This window comes from Dendropsophus ebraccatus, chromosome 2 (genome assembly GCF_027789765.1).
Source record: "Dendropsophus ebraccatus isolate aDenEbr1 chromosome 2, aDenEbr1.pat, whole genome shotgun sequence".
Taxonomy (NCBI): domain Eukaryota; kingdom Metazoa; phylum Chordata; class Amphibia; order Anura; family Hylidae; genus Dendropsophus; species Dendropsophus ebraccatus.
This window is the reverse complement of record NC_091455.1, coordinates 212,589,221-212,606,269: the sequence shown is the minus strand read 5'-3', so window position 1 is coordinate 212,606,269 and position 17,049 is coordinate 212,589,221. Positions and strand designations below refer to the sequence as shown.

At 46.7% G+C, this 17,049-nt stretch overlaps 1 protein-coding gene across 1 annotated transcript in view; it reads right to left on the bottom strand.

Annotated features, from left to right (window-relative positions):
- CALCR (calcitonin receptor) overlaps positions 1-17,049 on the bottom strand; it is a 180,296-nt gene that overhangs the window by 34,090 nt on the left and 129,157 nt on the right. Inside the window, exons 5-7 of the mRNA XM_069959416.1 lie at positions 11,166-11,278; positions 4,197-4,288; positions 2,880-3,006 (exon numbers count right to left, since the gene is read on the bottom strand). Of these exons, the coding sequence (XP_069815517.1) occupies positions 2,880-3,006; positions 4,197-4,288; positions 11,166-11,278 (332 nt within the window). The remainder of the gene's footprint in view (positions 1-2,879; positions 3,007-4,196; positions 4,289-11,165; positions 11,279-17,049) is intronic.

Sequence of the window (17,049 nt, the reverse complement as noted above, 5' to 3'; positions counted from 1 at the left end):
GTAGAAATACAGTAGACTCATGAGATGAGATGCTCCCCCACTCCTCAGCAGCTCACAGGCAGAGCTTCATGGCCGTAGAGCTCCCTCTTCCCTCCTCGGTCCGGCACCTTACTTTATAGCCTGCAGTGGTGTTGCGTTGGTGGCCCCTCAAACTTCAGCAGAAGCACCATGTTACGTCTCAGTGGCGCAGGTGCATCGGGGTAGTACAGTTGCCGTATTCTTACCTACCCTCAACCCGACTGCAGGTCATAGACTACCACGCTAAATCGAGGCAGGGAGAAGGGACTCAAGGGCCAAAAAGCCCCGCCTCAGTGACACTGTCCATCAATGACATAAAGCTTTTTTTTCTGCAAAAGGAAGATATGGACAACTTTTCTAAATGCAGATTGTGAATGTGCAGCGCATAATCCTGGTGATGGTGCGGAGAACCGCTAGTATAGAAAGGGGGTGACAGTGTCACTTTAATTGGTAATGTAGAAGTGCGGTGAAATCAACATAGAAAACAATGTGCAAATGTGAACTTTAGCGCAGAGTCGCCATATGGGAGAGATTATGAAGGTATTAAAAAGACTTCTACCCTTCACCTGATCATCATTCTCCTCTCAGTATTTGACGGCGTGGAATCCTCCATAACAGGAACATTTAAATTTTGTTTACAACTTAGTGTTATAACCAGGAAGAAGCTTTTACATGTAACTGTGATAATCCAGCTAATCAGAAGGTGGCAGAACTGGACCTTACCAATAAGCGGCCCACATGGCATTTTCCCGGTCCAGCAGATTGTCAGTCCAGGCCTGTTGGCTATACCAGTTGCCCATTCTGGGTCCTAAATATGGCACCCAGTAGTCAGACACTCCAAAAATGTATAGGAAAGCTGAACTGCATAACATCCAGTCACAAGAACAAATGGTGTTATTACATGGCCAGATAATAACTGTAAACTACTTACTGGGCCTATTACACGGCCTGATTATCGTTTAACAAGGGCTGCATGGACATCGTTACTGATGTCCTTGCAGCCCTTGTTTAAACTTTATACATTACTTATCCAGGCTGCAGGGCTCCTCTTGCGGTCTTCTCCCTGGGTCCCACGGGCTCCAGCTCAGCTGACAGGCCGCTCAGCCAATCACTGGCCACGGCGTTCCTGGCCTTTGATTGGCTGAGCAGCCTGTCAGCTCAGACAGGTCGCTCTGAAGCTGGAGCGCGCGGGACCCGGGGAGAAGAGGAGCAAGAGGAGCCCTGCAGCCTGGATAGGTAATGTAAATCGTCAGCCGCCGGCCACAATTCGCTAATACACGTAGCGATGCCCGGTCGGCGCCCGACAATTATAGGTTCAAACCTATATCAACAATCAGCCGATGATCGTTGTCATTGGCTGATCGTTGTATCTATTAACACAAACCAAGAGGACTCTAGGACCAACGTTTAGCAATACTAAGCTGAAAAGATAAAGAAACAAGAACTACACAATAACCAACTGGACGGGCTAAAACAAAACTGGACTAGAACAAGGCTCTAGAAAAATACAATGTAGACTGGAGCCAAATGCCTACAACATACGTTATAATCTGCACGGCACCACCAAGTCGGGGTGAATTTAAGAGAAGCTAACCGGTCCTGTGTATTATTTACATGGCCGGGAGAGGCGTCTCTATAGTCCATCCCATACCCTCCCTACAGCACCATACATTTACACTGTGGGTGAGAAGGGAATCAGGGAGGATGAGGAATGTTCTGCTTTGTGTTCCTCTAATATAATAAGCGCACATATTACAGGTACAGCTCTGCTAATAGACTCTTATAATTGACGTGCTCCACATTAGCCGGCTTCTGCTTACAATACACAGTCCTTGCTCCTACGGTTCCACTGCGGCCGTCGCTCCCATCAGTTATTTATATATTGCTAATTATCTCCTTCATTGAGTGCGATAATGAGAGAAGCCGCACTGACTCCAATGCCATTTGTTCTACTCCGATAGAATCCTATAGATCCGTCAGCCCCCGCATACATCTAATATACATCGCACAGCCCGGGTTACGGCTCTGAACATGACACCGGCTGAATTCTGATTCTCATCCGTGTCGGATCCGAAACTTTACGGCGATTGTAATGAATTTACTTTCCAGACGGACAGGATTGAAGCTACAAATCTGTGTGACATTGCGGGGTGCGGGCGTCCAACAGGGGAGATGTGTCTGTACACCCAACCAGGCGCTGACATATCGGATCTTAATTGAAATTGCTTGGAACCCACCAAACCTCCAGTGCTCCTTCCATCAAAAGACGTGTCATTTATTTGATGCCTATGGTGTTCATGGAACGGAAGAAGGATTTACATCAATCACGTTCCCCATTACCCAGTCAGGAAAAATTACTTTTTATCCCATTTTAGGCCTTGTGTACTGTATGCTGCAAATGGTGGTGTATACGGAGCCCATAGGGCAGAATACTGAGTGCAGCTCTGGGGTATAATACAGGAGGTAACTCAGGATCAGTAATGTAATGTATGTACACAGTGACCCCACCAGCAGAATAGCGAGTGCAGCTCTGGGGTATAATACAGGATGTAACTCAGGATCAGTAATGTAATGTATGTACACAGTGACCCCACCAGCAGAATAGTGAGTGCAGCTCTGGGGTATAATACAGGAGGTAAATCAGAATCAGTAATGTAATGTATGTACTGTACACAGTGACCCCACCAACAGAATAGTGAGTGCAGCTCTGGGGTATAATACAGGAGGTAACTCAATATCGGTATTACTAATACTGGAATTCTATGTATCACAGGTCAGTGTATAGTTCCATATGTTGCAGCAATATAATCTATCTATTACAGGTGTCTGTCAGGGATTGTACATAAGAAGTATATACTTACAGGGCCCCTTCTGACGAGTTCTAAATCTGGTACCACAGCGGTGAGATGAACAATGGTGAACAGAGAATTCAATACGTAGGAGAAAAAGAGGTTTTTATGGAGTGTGATTCTCTGGCAGCTGAGACTCCTGGAATACAGAATATAAGCCAGGTTTAATTAAACTATTCCAAGAGGAGATTTTCATTTATACAAGTAGAAAATGCAGAAGAGCAATGATCCGCACTTATAATACCCCTAATCCAGAGGCTTCCATGCACTTCTGCACAAAGCAGCAGAAAACACTCACACAACAGTGGGCTTCAAGCCAGACGGTGATCCACTGACCCACGTCTTGCCTTGCCTTGCTTCCCCCCACCTCTTGCCTTACCTCCCCTCCCTCACGTCTTGCCTTGCCTCCCCTCCCCCACGTCTTGCCTTACCTCCCCTCCCCCACATCTTGCTTTGCCCCCCCACGTCTTACCTTGATCTGTCCCCCCACGTCTAGCCTTGCCTTCCCCCCACATCTTGCCTTGCCCCCACTCTCACCTTGCCTCCCCTCCCCCCAACATCTTGCCTTACCTCCCCTTCCCACGTCTTGCTTTGCCCCCACATCTTGCCTTACCCCCCCACGTCTAGCCTTGCCTTCCCCCCACATCTTGCCTTGCCCCCACTCTCACCTTGCCTCCCCTCCCCCCAACATCTTGCCTTACCTCCCCTTCCCACGTCTTGCTTTGCCCCCACATCTTGCCTTACCCCCCCACGTCTTGCCTTGCCCCCCCAATTCTTGCTTTGCCTCCCCTACCCCACGTCTTGCCTTGCCCCCCATCTTACCTTGCCTCCCCCCCACATCTTGCCTTGCCCCCCGTCTTACCTTGCCTCCCCTCCTCCCAACATCTTGCCTTTCTTCCCCTCACCCACCTCTTGCCTTACCCCCCCAGGTCTTGCCTTATCCCCCCAGGTCTTGCCTTGCCTCCCCTCCCCCATCCATCAGGTGACTTTTTGCCCACCTGTGCTGGGTTCGCCGTTAATCAGTTTCCTCCATTATTTCTCTCCTACAACTTCCATCTAATTACGGAGACGGCGAGGACACACGCCACACATTCTCTTTAAGTATAAAACAAAAAGATTTTCATTCCGCTCTCGACGTATAAAATTACCTCGGTGTTTTGTGACTTGCACTTGATAAATACACAACAAGCGACTGGCGTTACCTGCTGGGCCGATGTGGTTTGCGCTCACACATCAGCATTCTGCCCCTCAATGTTCCCGCTAATATTAAAGCGCAGAGTTCAGGAAGAAACAATTAGGATGGGGATTAGGCATGCAGGACGCACTTACTTGAAATAGAAGAAAATTCCAAGGGAAATTAACAAAGAGAGGATTGACAAGGCATGTCCGACTATGGCCATATAGTACAGGATGTAGGCGTTCTAGGAGAGAGAGAGAGAAGAGGATGAGCCAAGACAACTAACCTCACTCCTAGGTCAAATTACTCCATAGGGAATCTAAGGATTGTATAAACCAAGGCATTATGGGATAGTTGTCTCCACTTCTGGAAATGAAGAAACCTTTCAAAATCTGTTTCAGGAGGATTCACTCAAATGGGTCATTGGTTTTGAAGGCCTACTCATACTCCTAGAGGGGCAGGGACTCTTGTCAAAAGACAAGTGTCCCTGCTCCTTTGCACTGAGCAGCAAGGCATAGATACATCACTATACATTTGCTGGACCGGGGACTTGTAGCCAGTGCAAGAGTAAGGACACACCACAATCCTGCTGTCCGATGCGGGGATGTGCCAGCACCCTGTCAAAATCAGGTGCTAATTAATGTATTTGTGCACGGATCCTGTTTACTTCTATGGCCCAAACATAGTCAGCTAGTGATTGGTAGAGGTCAACGCAACTGGAGAGCATGCTGGAGTCCGATTATTTGGCTTTTGAATACTGGTGCAGCCCTAGGGAGTCCTGGTGGATGCAGTCTATGGCTGTCTCCTTGTTTTCCCAGACTCCCTAGGGCAGCATCCAACTTCTTCAGCTACCGGTATCCAAATACTGCCCGATCAGACTCCAGCATGTTGTCCAGTTGTGCTCATCTCTACAGATTACCTTTCTGACATTTCCTGCAGGCTTACCAGTTTCTCTAAATTCTTACCAGGACTCTAAAATACAGCAAACCACACTTTTGCAAAATTGAAAGAGACATACAGCATTACTACTTACCCCCAGATGGTCCTACATATCGCCTAGGCCGGGCACTGTGTGCTGGCCCAACAGCTAACTATGGAGTGAGAAATAAGTGGTGAGGTACATGGGGGGCTAGATGCAGGAGCAGGGACACCTGTCTAAGAATGAAGTCCCTGCTCTTGTATGTGATTCGTACAAATCAAACACCAAAAATTTGAATTTCAGATGTGGAAAATTTGGAGTGAAATCAGTCTGTACCAAATGGATTTACTCCTCTCTGTTCATTGCACTCTACCAGGGTTCCCCATGTCATGGCTTTCCAGCTGCTGCAAAACTTCCATTCCTATGGTAGTGTTCTGGCCGTGCCATGGTCCCTGCTGATCTATGCTGTCAGGTCGCAGATTGACATACAGAAAATACCATCTCAATCAATCACTGGCCTCAAGGGGAGAAGCTGAGATAAGCAGTGACTGACATTTCCTTTGGCTGATCAACAGGGACCCGACACTGTCAGGATAGCAGCGGCAGGAAATTATTTTTTTTCATCCACAAGAAAACTTTAAAATTCTGACTACAATAAAGAGACATTATTTTTCTTTTAAATCAGCTGGTGTCAGAAAGTTATACAGATTTTAAAATTATTTATATTTAAAAATCCCCAGTCTTCCAGTACTTATCAGCTGCTGTATGTCCTGCAGGAAGTGGTGTATTCTTTCCAGTCTGACACAGTGTTTTCTGCTGCCACCTCTGTCCATGTCAGGAAATGTCCAGAGCAGGAGAGGTTTTCTATGGGGATTTTCTACTGCTCTGGACATTTCCTGACATGGACAGAGGTGGCAGCAGAGAGCACTGTGTCAGACAGGAGAGAATACACCACTTCCTGCAGGACATACGGCAGCTGATAAGTACTGGAAGACTGGAGATTTTTTAAATTACAAATCTAAATCACTTTCTGACACCAGTTGATTAACTTTTTTTTTCCTCTGGAGTACCCCTTTAAGAAAAGAGCTTTATTTGTATTACGGTCTCCAGATGTCTTGGCATGTCCAGCTCTTACACGTTTAATAAGCCGGTAATACACATGTACATTAACGCATGCTGGACTCTATGGAGCTCATGAACACCGCACTTAGATGTGGCAGGAGCTCCGTACCAGCAGGTGCTAAATGGATCCTGTGTGTGTTATGGGTCATTATGCAGAGCCATGTCTGTCGCCCACAGATGGAAGCCTTCCTATATACTAATGAGGGAGTAATGAGGATTTTATGGGATAAATAAAAGCCGTCCATCCATCCAGGCTACTGATTACTTCACTTTTCAAGAATATTTTTTGTTTCTTTCAATTATTATTTATGTCTAACTGTTCCAATGGCAAAAACACTTTATGCTCCACTATTTCCCTTTTTTTTTTTTAAATCAACTGGTGTTAGAAAGTTATACAGATTTGTAATTTACATCTATTAAAAAATCTCCAGACTTCCATCAGCTGCTGTATGTCCTGCAGGAAGTGGTGTATTCTCTCCAGTGTGACACAGTGCTCTCTGCTGCCACCTCTGTCCATGTCAGGAACTGTCCAGAGCAGCAGCAAATCCCCATAGAAAACCTCTCCTGCTCCGGACAGTTCCTGACATGGACAGAGGTGGCAGCAGAAATTAAAAATTTAAAGGATTGAAATTTGTTTAACACAATATGATTTGAAAATATATATTACCATTTTAATATTAAAGTCCCAGTACATGATGTAAGAAGAGAACCCCTCTGGTCTCCTTAGGCTTCTAATAAATAATTGTATCCCTATGCATTCATGATTGTAGAGTATCTCCGATTAGAAATGTGCATTGTGCCATTCCTCTGTTATTCTACTTAGGGCTATGTTTACACGTTGTACTCTGTAGATAGAGAATGTATACGGACACACCCTATTGACAAAGGGTAATAGTAACGCCTAGTTGTGAATTTATGTATATGTGGTGTCCCACTAGGGGTATTGCAGTTATATACACCCTTCACAAAAGTCTGTACTTTTTGTATTCTTATTGTGATGAAAGTAGTACCAAGTTCACCAGTAGATGCCCCTGTATTATGTATGTATATTTAAAAGCTGCACAGCTGAAGGATTGCAAAGGGTTATTGTTTTTGTGTGTGACCAGAATCTGTAGACCAGTAGGAGTTCTGCTTTCTTTTTTCTTATCATCTCCCTTCTTTCTTCTTCTATTGCACTCTTTCACCCACTCACGGCGCACTATACACGCTGGGGAGGAAGTGAGTCACACAGGAGACAGAAGGGGAAGGGTCTTTTCGTTAAGGATGTTGTGGAGGAAGGACACAAGCTAGCTAGCTCTCCACAGCGGTCTTATCTGGGCCTTGGCCCTCTGCCAGGTCCCCGTACCTAAGCTTAGTCTTAGTAAGTACCCCGCATGGGAAGGACGCAAGACACTACACTGCTACCAACTTCTTTACTAGTAACACTCCAAAGCACTATGCAGTGTTAAACTCCCCTTAAGAGAGGACTAGCCAGAGATAACCTCAACCCACGGCGTGGACAAGGAGAAGTCTCAGAGCAGGACAGTATCCACTATAGAGCTAAAGTGCCAGGAACTGATCCGGACAGAGCAAAGTTGCGATAAGCCTAGATCTCTATCTCGCAGTGTGGGTGTCAGCAGGGAACCCTCAGCAATTCGCTCAACCCAGGTAACAAGTTCTGGGGCCTGTGTCACCCATTAGGACAGGTTCAGCCGAGTCTTGTAGGCATAAGGTGGTGTGAAGACTAAAGTCAAAGGTCAATACACAGGCACAGGTGGTGTTCGTCTTCTTCTAAGTATTTTACCTCATCCTCCAACATCCCGGCAGAGCACAGTACTACATGGGTTGAGACTCTCACGGCCTCCTCCTCTCTGCTACTCTACCTCTTGTATTACTCAGTACAACGCAACCATATGTTGTATATATATATGTACATATACATATACTTACAGTATATTACTGCTGTCAGTCTGCCTGGATATATATATATACACCCACAGTATATTACTGCTGTCAGTCTGCCTGTTATATATAACCACATCACTATCACAGTAAACAGTAAGGTAGAGGGGGGGGGGGGGTGTAATGGAAACTTTTTGAACTTTTCTGCTATAAAACCAAACAACAACCCAAAGCAAACAATAAGATGCAGCAATCTGTGAGGAGTGTAAATCATGGAGCAGAACATCAGGGGATTATGTCTTCACGATTCAGTAAGATGCAAATCCCGTCTGAAAACTTCTCATTACTAGATTTACTAAGACTCCTCTGATAAAGCGATGAGTGTGCGGTTTTATCTAGCACTGAGTGTTACCGGAGGAGAAGCCGCGAGGACTGATACATGGTCTCTGCTGTCCCCATCCTGCGGCCGCAGCATCTGGGAGGACTGATACACGGTCTCTGCTGTCCCCATCCTGCAGCCGCAGCCTCTCGGAGGACTGATACATGGTCTCTGCTGTCCCCATCCTGCGGCCGCAGCATCTGGGAGGACTGATACACGGTCTCTGCTGTCCCCATCCTGCGGCCGCAGCATCTGGGAGGACTGATACATGGTCTCTGCTGTCCCCATCCTGCAGCCGCAGCCTCTCGGAGGACTGATACATGGTCTCTGCTGTCCCCATCCTGCGGCCGCAGCATCTGGGAGGACTGATACATGGTCTCTGCTGTCCCCATCCTGCGGCCGCAGCATCTGGGAGGACTGATACACGGTCTCTGCTGTCCCCATCCTGCGGCCGTAGCATCTGGGAGGACTGATACAAGGTCTCTGCTGTCCCCATCCTGCAGCCGAAGCCTCTCGGAGGACTGATACACGTCTCTGCTGTCCCCATCCTGCGGCCGCAGCATCTGGGAGGACTGATACACGGTCTCTGCTGTCCCCATCCTGCAGCCGCAGCCTCTCGGAGGACTGATACATGGTCTCTGCTGTCCCCATCCTGCGGCCGCAGCATCTGGGAGGACTGATACATGGTCTCTGCTGTCCCCATCCTGCGGCCGCAGGATCTGGGAGGACTGATACACGGTCTCTGCTGTTCCCATCCTGCAGCCGCAGCCTCTCGGAGGACTGATACATGGTCTCTGCTGTTCCCATCCTGCGGCCGCAGCCTCTCGGAGGATTTCCTTGGCTCGGGGGATGTTTACAGATCTCAGGGATGGGGCCTCAGTAACACTAACATCCACCAGCATGGCGGGATATCAATGGGAGACCACACACGAGCCGCCGCCGGGGCTACAGCTTGTGTTTACCTTAACGGGTACAACCAATGGGATATCGGCAGCAAACACAGGCCAAAATAACGCTAGCCATAAGCTACAATGGAGATCTACTGGCGGAATAACACAGAAGGTTCCAATGACCTACTTTATTCACTGAGACAGGTGCAACTACTTGTTTTCTACTTTTTCTCTAATAGACACATCAAAGTGCCCCCATAAACCTGACAGAACTATATGATATATGGTCACCACATAAACCCACGGCCCCCCATATTGACCGCCACCTGATCACTACAACATAGACACCCAATGTATTCCCAATAACAGCCCAAGGAGCCCAGCAAAAGTGTCAGCCACCAAATAATACCGAGGACTATAGGACCCCCAATAGTGATCAAGGCACAAGACCCTTATATCAGGGACCATTACAGAAGCCACAATATACACATATCACCATACAGCCATATCACCTAAAAAGTATCCCAAAACAGTGACAGCCACAGGACGCCCAATAACAGTGACAGCCACAGGACGCCCAATAACAGTGAACGCCACAGGACGCCCAATAACAGTGACAGCCACAGGACGCCCAATAACAGTGACAGCCACAGGATGCCCAATAACAGTGACAGCCACAAGACGCCCAATAACAGTGACAGCCACAAGACGCCCAATAACAGTGACAGCCACAGGGCGCCCAATAACAGTGACAGCCACAGGACGCCCAATAACAGTGACAGCCACAGGATGCCCAATAACAGTGACAGCCACAGGACACCCAATAACAGTGACAGACACAGGACGCCCAATAACAGTGACAGCCACAGGACGCCCAATAACAGTGACAGCGACAGGAGGCCCAATAACAGTGACAGCCACAGGACGCCCAATAACAGTGACAGCCACAGGACGCCCAATAACAGTGACAGCCACAGGACGCCCAATAACAGTGACAGCCACAGGGCGCCCAATAACAGTGACAGCCACAGGACGCCCAATAACAGTGACAGCCACAGGACGCCCAATAACAGTGACAGCCACAGGGCGCCCAATAACAGTGACAGCCACAGGACGCCCGATATTAGTGACGGCCACAGGATGCGCAATAACAGTGACAGCCACAGGATGCCCAATAACAGTGACAGCCACAGGACGCCCAATAACAGTGACAGACACAGGATGCCCAATAACAGTGACAGCCACAGGACGCCCAATAACAGTGACAGCCACAGGACCCCCCCAACAATAGTGACAGCCACAGGACCCCCAACAACAGTGACAGCCACAGGACCCCCCAATAACAGTAACAGCCACAGGTTGCCCAATAACAATGACAGCCACAGGACCCCCAACAACAGTGAGAGCCGCAGGACCCCCAACAATAGTGACAGCCACAAGACCTCCCAACAACAATGACAGCCGCAGACTACCCCTATAAAATTGACAGCCACGGGACCCCCATAACCATCAGAGCAACAAAACCCCCAATAAAACTGAAACCACATGACACCTCCTAAAAGTGTGAAACACAAAGTACTGTAAATTAAAGGGGTTATCCAGCATTAGAAAAACATGGCTACTTTCTTCCAGAGACAGCACCCCTCTTGTCTCCAGTTCAGGTGTAATTTGTAATTAGGCTCCATTCACTTCAATGGAGCAGAGTTGCAAAAATCCATCCAAACTGGAGGCAAGAGCGGTGCTGTGTCTGGAAGAAAGTGGCCATGTTTTTCTAACACTGGATAACCCCTTTAAGTTATGGAGAGCTACTGCTACTTCCAGCACTGATATCAGTGATAACCGCAATGCCCCACGTAGGCAAAGGCTACTATGTCCATGTTACCATCTGCACAGCTATGGCCTTACTGAAGACATGACAGTACCTGCTTACCTTTAGCTTCTCCTTGGTAAAGCTGATGCACATGGTGTAGTTGGACCACGTCCTGTTGCTTTCGGGGTGTTGGAACCAGTTTCCCCTCTCGTCACAATACTTTGAAGCTCTTTCTGTAACGTGAGAGAATCCAGTGAGTTAGTGATGTAGAAGTAACCTGAGCGCACCATCTATAAGTCCCAGCCATCGTCTATAATAAACAGCCATATTTCTCTAATGCTTTACAACCCTTTAAAGGGGTACTCCAGAGAAAAAAAAATGTAAATCAACTGGTGTCAGAAAGTTATACAGATTTGTAATTTACTACTATTTAAAAATCTCCAGTCTTTCAGTACTTATCAGCTGCTGTGTGTCCTGCAGGAAGTGGTGTATTCTTTCCAGTCTGACACAGTGCTCTCTGCTGCCACCTCTGTCCATGTCAGGAACTGTCCAGAGCAGCAGCAAATCCCCATAGAAAACCTCTCCTGCTCTGGACAGTTCCTGACATAGACAGAGGTGGCAGTGGAGATCAGTGTCCGACTGGAAAAAAAAATACCACTTCCTGCAGAACATACAGCAGCTGATAAGTACTGAAAGACTTGGGAATTTTAAATAGAAGTAAATTACAAATCTACGTAACTTTCTGACACCAGTTGATTTGAAAGATTTTTACCAGAGTACCCCTTTAACAAGGCGACTTGCTAATAATATAGGTGCCGTACAACCATTGTATTATTAGCGAAGAGCAATAAATCATTACATACGCTTAATAGTCATAAAAATCCTATAAGCTACAAATGTGGTTTTAATGGCCGGGGATCTTTTCATTCCTTGGCTAATTGCATTATAAATGAGGGTTATTACAGATGAAGCAAGGCTGCTGCATTGTTACAATGAGACTGATGTGTATCATACTCATAGAATATAGCTCGGAGGAGAAAGTACAGCCCTATGTGTGTGGTGACCCGGTACGGGCCCCCTAAACCTGTATTGCACCTGAGGAAGGCAACTCCCTTAGGTTCACACAAGTGGGATGAGGTATCCACCGCAGTTAGTGTTTTTGCCACTAGGTGTCTGTCGTTTATTATGCAAGGCTGAAGGAGGCTAAGGGTTAACTGTTGTGTGTCGCATTTCGTTTTTCAACCATTCACAGGTGCAGGTGCTTTCCCTCCTTTCTTCACCCTATCTCATGCTCTCTCTCTGCACACACACAGAGCCCCACCAATCACAGGCAGGGTTAGCTGGACCCCTGTAAAAAGGATTTAGTTCCCAGTGGGAGGAGTTAGAGAATTGTCGTTAGTTGTTGTCTGGAGTGAGTGTGACAGGGACACAACTAGGCAAGCAACAGTTCTTCCTTATGAGTAACACAACCAAGATGCAGTGCTAAGGAAGTACCAAGGAGAGAGAAGCCACACAGGAATCACCTTGTCCATGCCAGGAACCTCTGTATCAGTGTAGGACAGTTATCTCAGCAGTCACAGGAACTGATCCCAGTGGAACAAGGCTACGGAAAGTCTACATATTTCACTGCGCAGTGCCAGACGACCAGGAAGTCTTGGAAGTCAGCTTAGCCCAGATAACATGCCAGATAAGAGTAAAAAAAAGTTTTGCCAGTTTACCGCCGTTTCCTTGGCCTCACTGCTCAGGCTCTTACTCCAACCAGTGCCACTAACCGTAAAGTATGGGGGTTCTTTTCTGCAAAGGGGACAGAATGACCGCACACACAGACTGATCATATACTTACAAAAATGGAGAAAAAAAAAATAATATTTTACATATAATGTAATAGGGGCGGGGCTTAGACAGTCTTATGCAAGGGGAAGAGCCTGACCTTATTGCACGCATGCTGAGCAACTCTGTTAACTCCATCTACTCCAAAGAGTCCATGTTGTGCCCCAGAGAGTGCACCCTGTGCCTAAAAGGTGAATCAAGGCTTTCATCCTATCTTTGAGGACCCATACGGTATGCAGTTGTAGAGTATCTGTTGTAGATATATATATATTTACCATTCTCATGTATAGCCCTACCAACATGTTTCGCCCCAAAAGGTCGTCCTCAGGGGTCAAGGGCTCTTACGGCAGTTACCATGAGCCACCCAGTACATAGGTCCTATTCTTCTACTCCTACTCTAGTATACAGAATGCTGGTTTCATACCAAAGAAATCCTATAATTTTCAAGCATCTAATAGTTGCCATGAGGGACTGTTCTTGTCTCTTATTAGACATTTGAGGTCCCAGCAAAGTACGGAGCCGTTCAGAAGTTTACTGCTGGGAAAGTCTCATTTTCTATCAGAGACGGCTTTCATTCTCGGCCTCATTTTTTACAGAGATAATCCTCACAAACATTTCCCTTCACCCCTGGCCATAATTAAAATGTTGATAGGTTCTGCAGCTTCCTCCCAAACAGAGACGCCGGTCGGCAGTGTGCGGCTAATATATTAGCTCTGTGCCGGGGGTAGTTTATTGTGCGTAGCCGGTGAGGGAGCTCAATCATACAGAGTTTATGCATTCATTTGGTTTCCTTTCTCTGAAATTGAAGAGAAGATGAAATTAGTGGGAATGTCTTAGACGGGTGGAGTAATCGGTTACAGTGGCCGTAACTGAGATAAAGAGTTGTACTTCTATATTTCTTCAGTTTGTGGAAAACAAGATACGAGCTGGGCAGGATGAGCGAATACAGACAATTAACGGGAAGACTAAAGGCCCTATTACACGGGGAGACTGGAGGAGCAAATGAGCGCTCGTGCAGGGGAGGCCGTGGGGAGCTGCGGGGGGTCTGCGGGGAGCTGCGGCGGGGATGCCCATAGAGGATAACGGCGGTCTGTTGCCACTACTCTGTTGCCACCACTCCTATTCGCTGCTATCACAGTCATCACATGTTGAAAGACAAATGACAGCAACGATCAGCCAACATTGTTCAATTTGGCTGATCATCGCCCTCTATTACACGGGACGATTATCGGCCATAACAGCCGATATTGACCGAATATAGCCGATAATTGTTCCGTGTAATAGAGCATTAAGGCTGAGGTTATAGCCCAATTGTTGGCTTCTCTAAAGGAAGAAAATAAGGGTTGTTATTAGGGTGGAGCATCCTCGGGTTCATGGGTTGTTCCCACGTTTTCCCGGATTCCCTAGGGCTGCAGCCACATGTCGCATGCTCAACTCTAGTTGTAACACAGAGCGGTTCTGTCCTCAGTTCCTGGCCCAGTGGATTAGTGGATGAACAATGGCGCTTTAACTCTGGGACCAGGTGCAGACAGCCGCCATACTCTTCTTGGTAGTGACCAAGATATTCAAACCTTTCTAAAGTTCAGTTCGGCAGGTTCACCAAACTTTGAAACAAAGTTTGTGTTCGTCAAACAGAACCTTAAAGGAACCTGCACTAAAACAGCTAAACAATTGCAGGAGTATATAATTGTTTTAGTTCGGTTCAGCAAGTTTGCGCTACCCCAGTGTCCTCCTTCTATGGTCTTCAGTGTCCATCAATCTCTGACTAAAGGCCCTATTCCATGGAACGATTATCGGCCGCTACGGACGATAATCGTCCCGTGGAATAGAGTGCAACGATCAGCCGACATCGTTCATGTCTGCTGATCGTTGCACTCTATTCCACGGGACGATTATCGTCCGTAGCGGCCGATAATCGTTCCATGGAATAGGGCCTTTAGTCATGTCTGCTGATCGTTGCAGTCGCTTGTTTTTCAACATGTTGAAAAACAAGCGACTGATATAGCAGCGATCTGCTGCCGTCGCTCCGTTGAATAGGAGGGTCGGCAGCAGATGCTGCTATATCCTATGGGCTGCCCGGACGATCTAGCGATTCCCCGGGCAGCTCCCCGCCGCCCCTCCCGCACTCACCCGCTTGCTGCAGCCGCGCTGAATAGCGGCGGCAGCGAGCGAGGAACGAGGAGCAAACGAGCGCTGAGAGCGCTCGTTTGCTCCTCTGACGACTAGTGGAATAGGGGCATAAGACGGAACAGCACCATGCCCAGTGATTGGCTGAGCAGGCAGAGCGGGGGAGCATGAACAGGTGAGCATACCCATTTTTTATGTTTATTAATTGCGAGGCCACCATCTACATGAACTTGTTATGAACTTTGTAAAAAGTTCAGTGCAGTATAGAACTGAACTTTTTGCAAAGTTGATAATGAATCTTGGTTCCCTCATCTCTATTTATTTATAAACTGGACAATGTGAACTGCATATTGCAGCTTTCATTTCTCTGAGGCCTTTTGAGAAATGAAAGAAGCAATGTGATTGGTTGCTATGAAATCCATTGTTCTTCTGCACTGTTTTTTTCAAAACAAATTTTTATTGAGACAAAATAGAGATAGAAGAACTTCTTCTAGAAATATAATAGCAATAAGGACATGCATGTCCTAGCACCAAATACACAGTCAACAGGATGTCCTATGCATTAACCAGAAATCAACTAGTTTGTGTCATTTTGTGCAAATATAAAACTCAGGTAACAGAGTAGGGCATACATCGAAAACATCGAAAATGTCATAATCTCCTATACACAAACAAAGAGATGACATACATTTTGTAAAAAACAACAAATGATTAGCTACAAGTCTAATCAGCTTCAAAGACTAAAGCTAAGACTTAGACTAAGGAACGTTGTTTCAACAAAATTTTTCAGTAAGTGGACCAATATTAAGTTAGGCAACAAAATAGGAATATGAAGTATAAGTGAATGCCAGATAGATAACTCTCCCCCATAGTGTCCCAAGAAACTGTAGCGGTCACCATGAAACAAGCAGTTTATGATCAGTCTTGTGTGTTACAAAGAAGCTTGTACTGTAGATACCTGGCAGCACGGGAAATGTAGGTCATAGATCAGACATAGATTGTGCATCTGTTTTTTTTTTCTAATCTGTTTCCATCCCTATTTTGCAAAAACTATTGAAAAAAAAAAGATGAAAAAAAAAAGTGTGAAGCCTCAGGCTATGTTCACACACAGTCAAAATGACAGTTTTATTGGACAGCTGTCACATGTGGGTATGGTTTTGCAAGGATGCAAGGAAAGGTAATATCTTTTCTGCTCCCCAGACAACCCCTTATCATACACCCGCATTACCCAACAGTCATAGGTATGGGGGGGGGGGCAGTGGTTACAGTCACCATTATCATGAATGGCACATGGTAGGTGTGTGTGTGTGTGGGGGGGCTCAGTTAGACATCATTGGGGCACACCACTCCTCCCAAATATCTCATCTGACCCTCTTAGACCTCATGATAAATCCACATTCTGTCTCCTTCTATTTATAGGAATATGCAGGAGGAAAACAACATTTGGATAAATTGAATTTGCATCCTGGTTATTGCAGAACATGCCCAGAGCTACATCAGCCGACATCTCTGTGCGGTGGAGAACAGACAGCAGCAAACATCATAATATAAAGCTACAAACATCTCCGCTTCTGCCTCCCTACCGGCACCTTGTATTTCCTGCATTACAGCACATGGATCTATGGTCATACACACTGGAGACTGAAGACTGATTCCATTAACACTGACCTAGAGGTTAAAGGGGAACTGTCAGCAGGTTAGATGAATCTAACCTGGTGATATGCGCCTATTGCTCAGGAGACGCTGAGGATGAAGGTATGTGTCTTACCTTCCTTCTCTGAGTCGTTTCGGGGCTGTTAGTAATTCGCTCCACGTTCAGGAAAGACCTATGGAGCACTAGGGAACCATTAGGAGCACTGCCCCATAGTGCCAATCCGACTCCTTTCTAATGAAAATTAATGGAGCGGGCCGGCTTGGGGCAGGATGAATCATCGCTATGGGGTCAGGGGAGTGCTCCTAACGGTCGTACCGGACTGTGAAGCACAACACTTACTACACTGGAACAGTACTGAGGATGAAGGTAAGGGACATAGCATTTTCCTTGGAT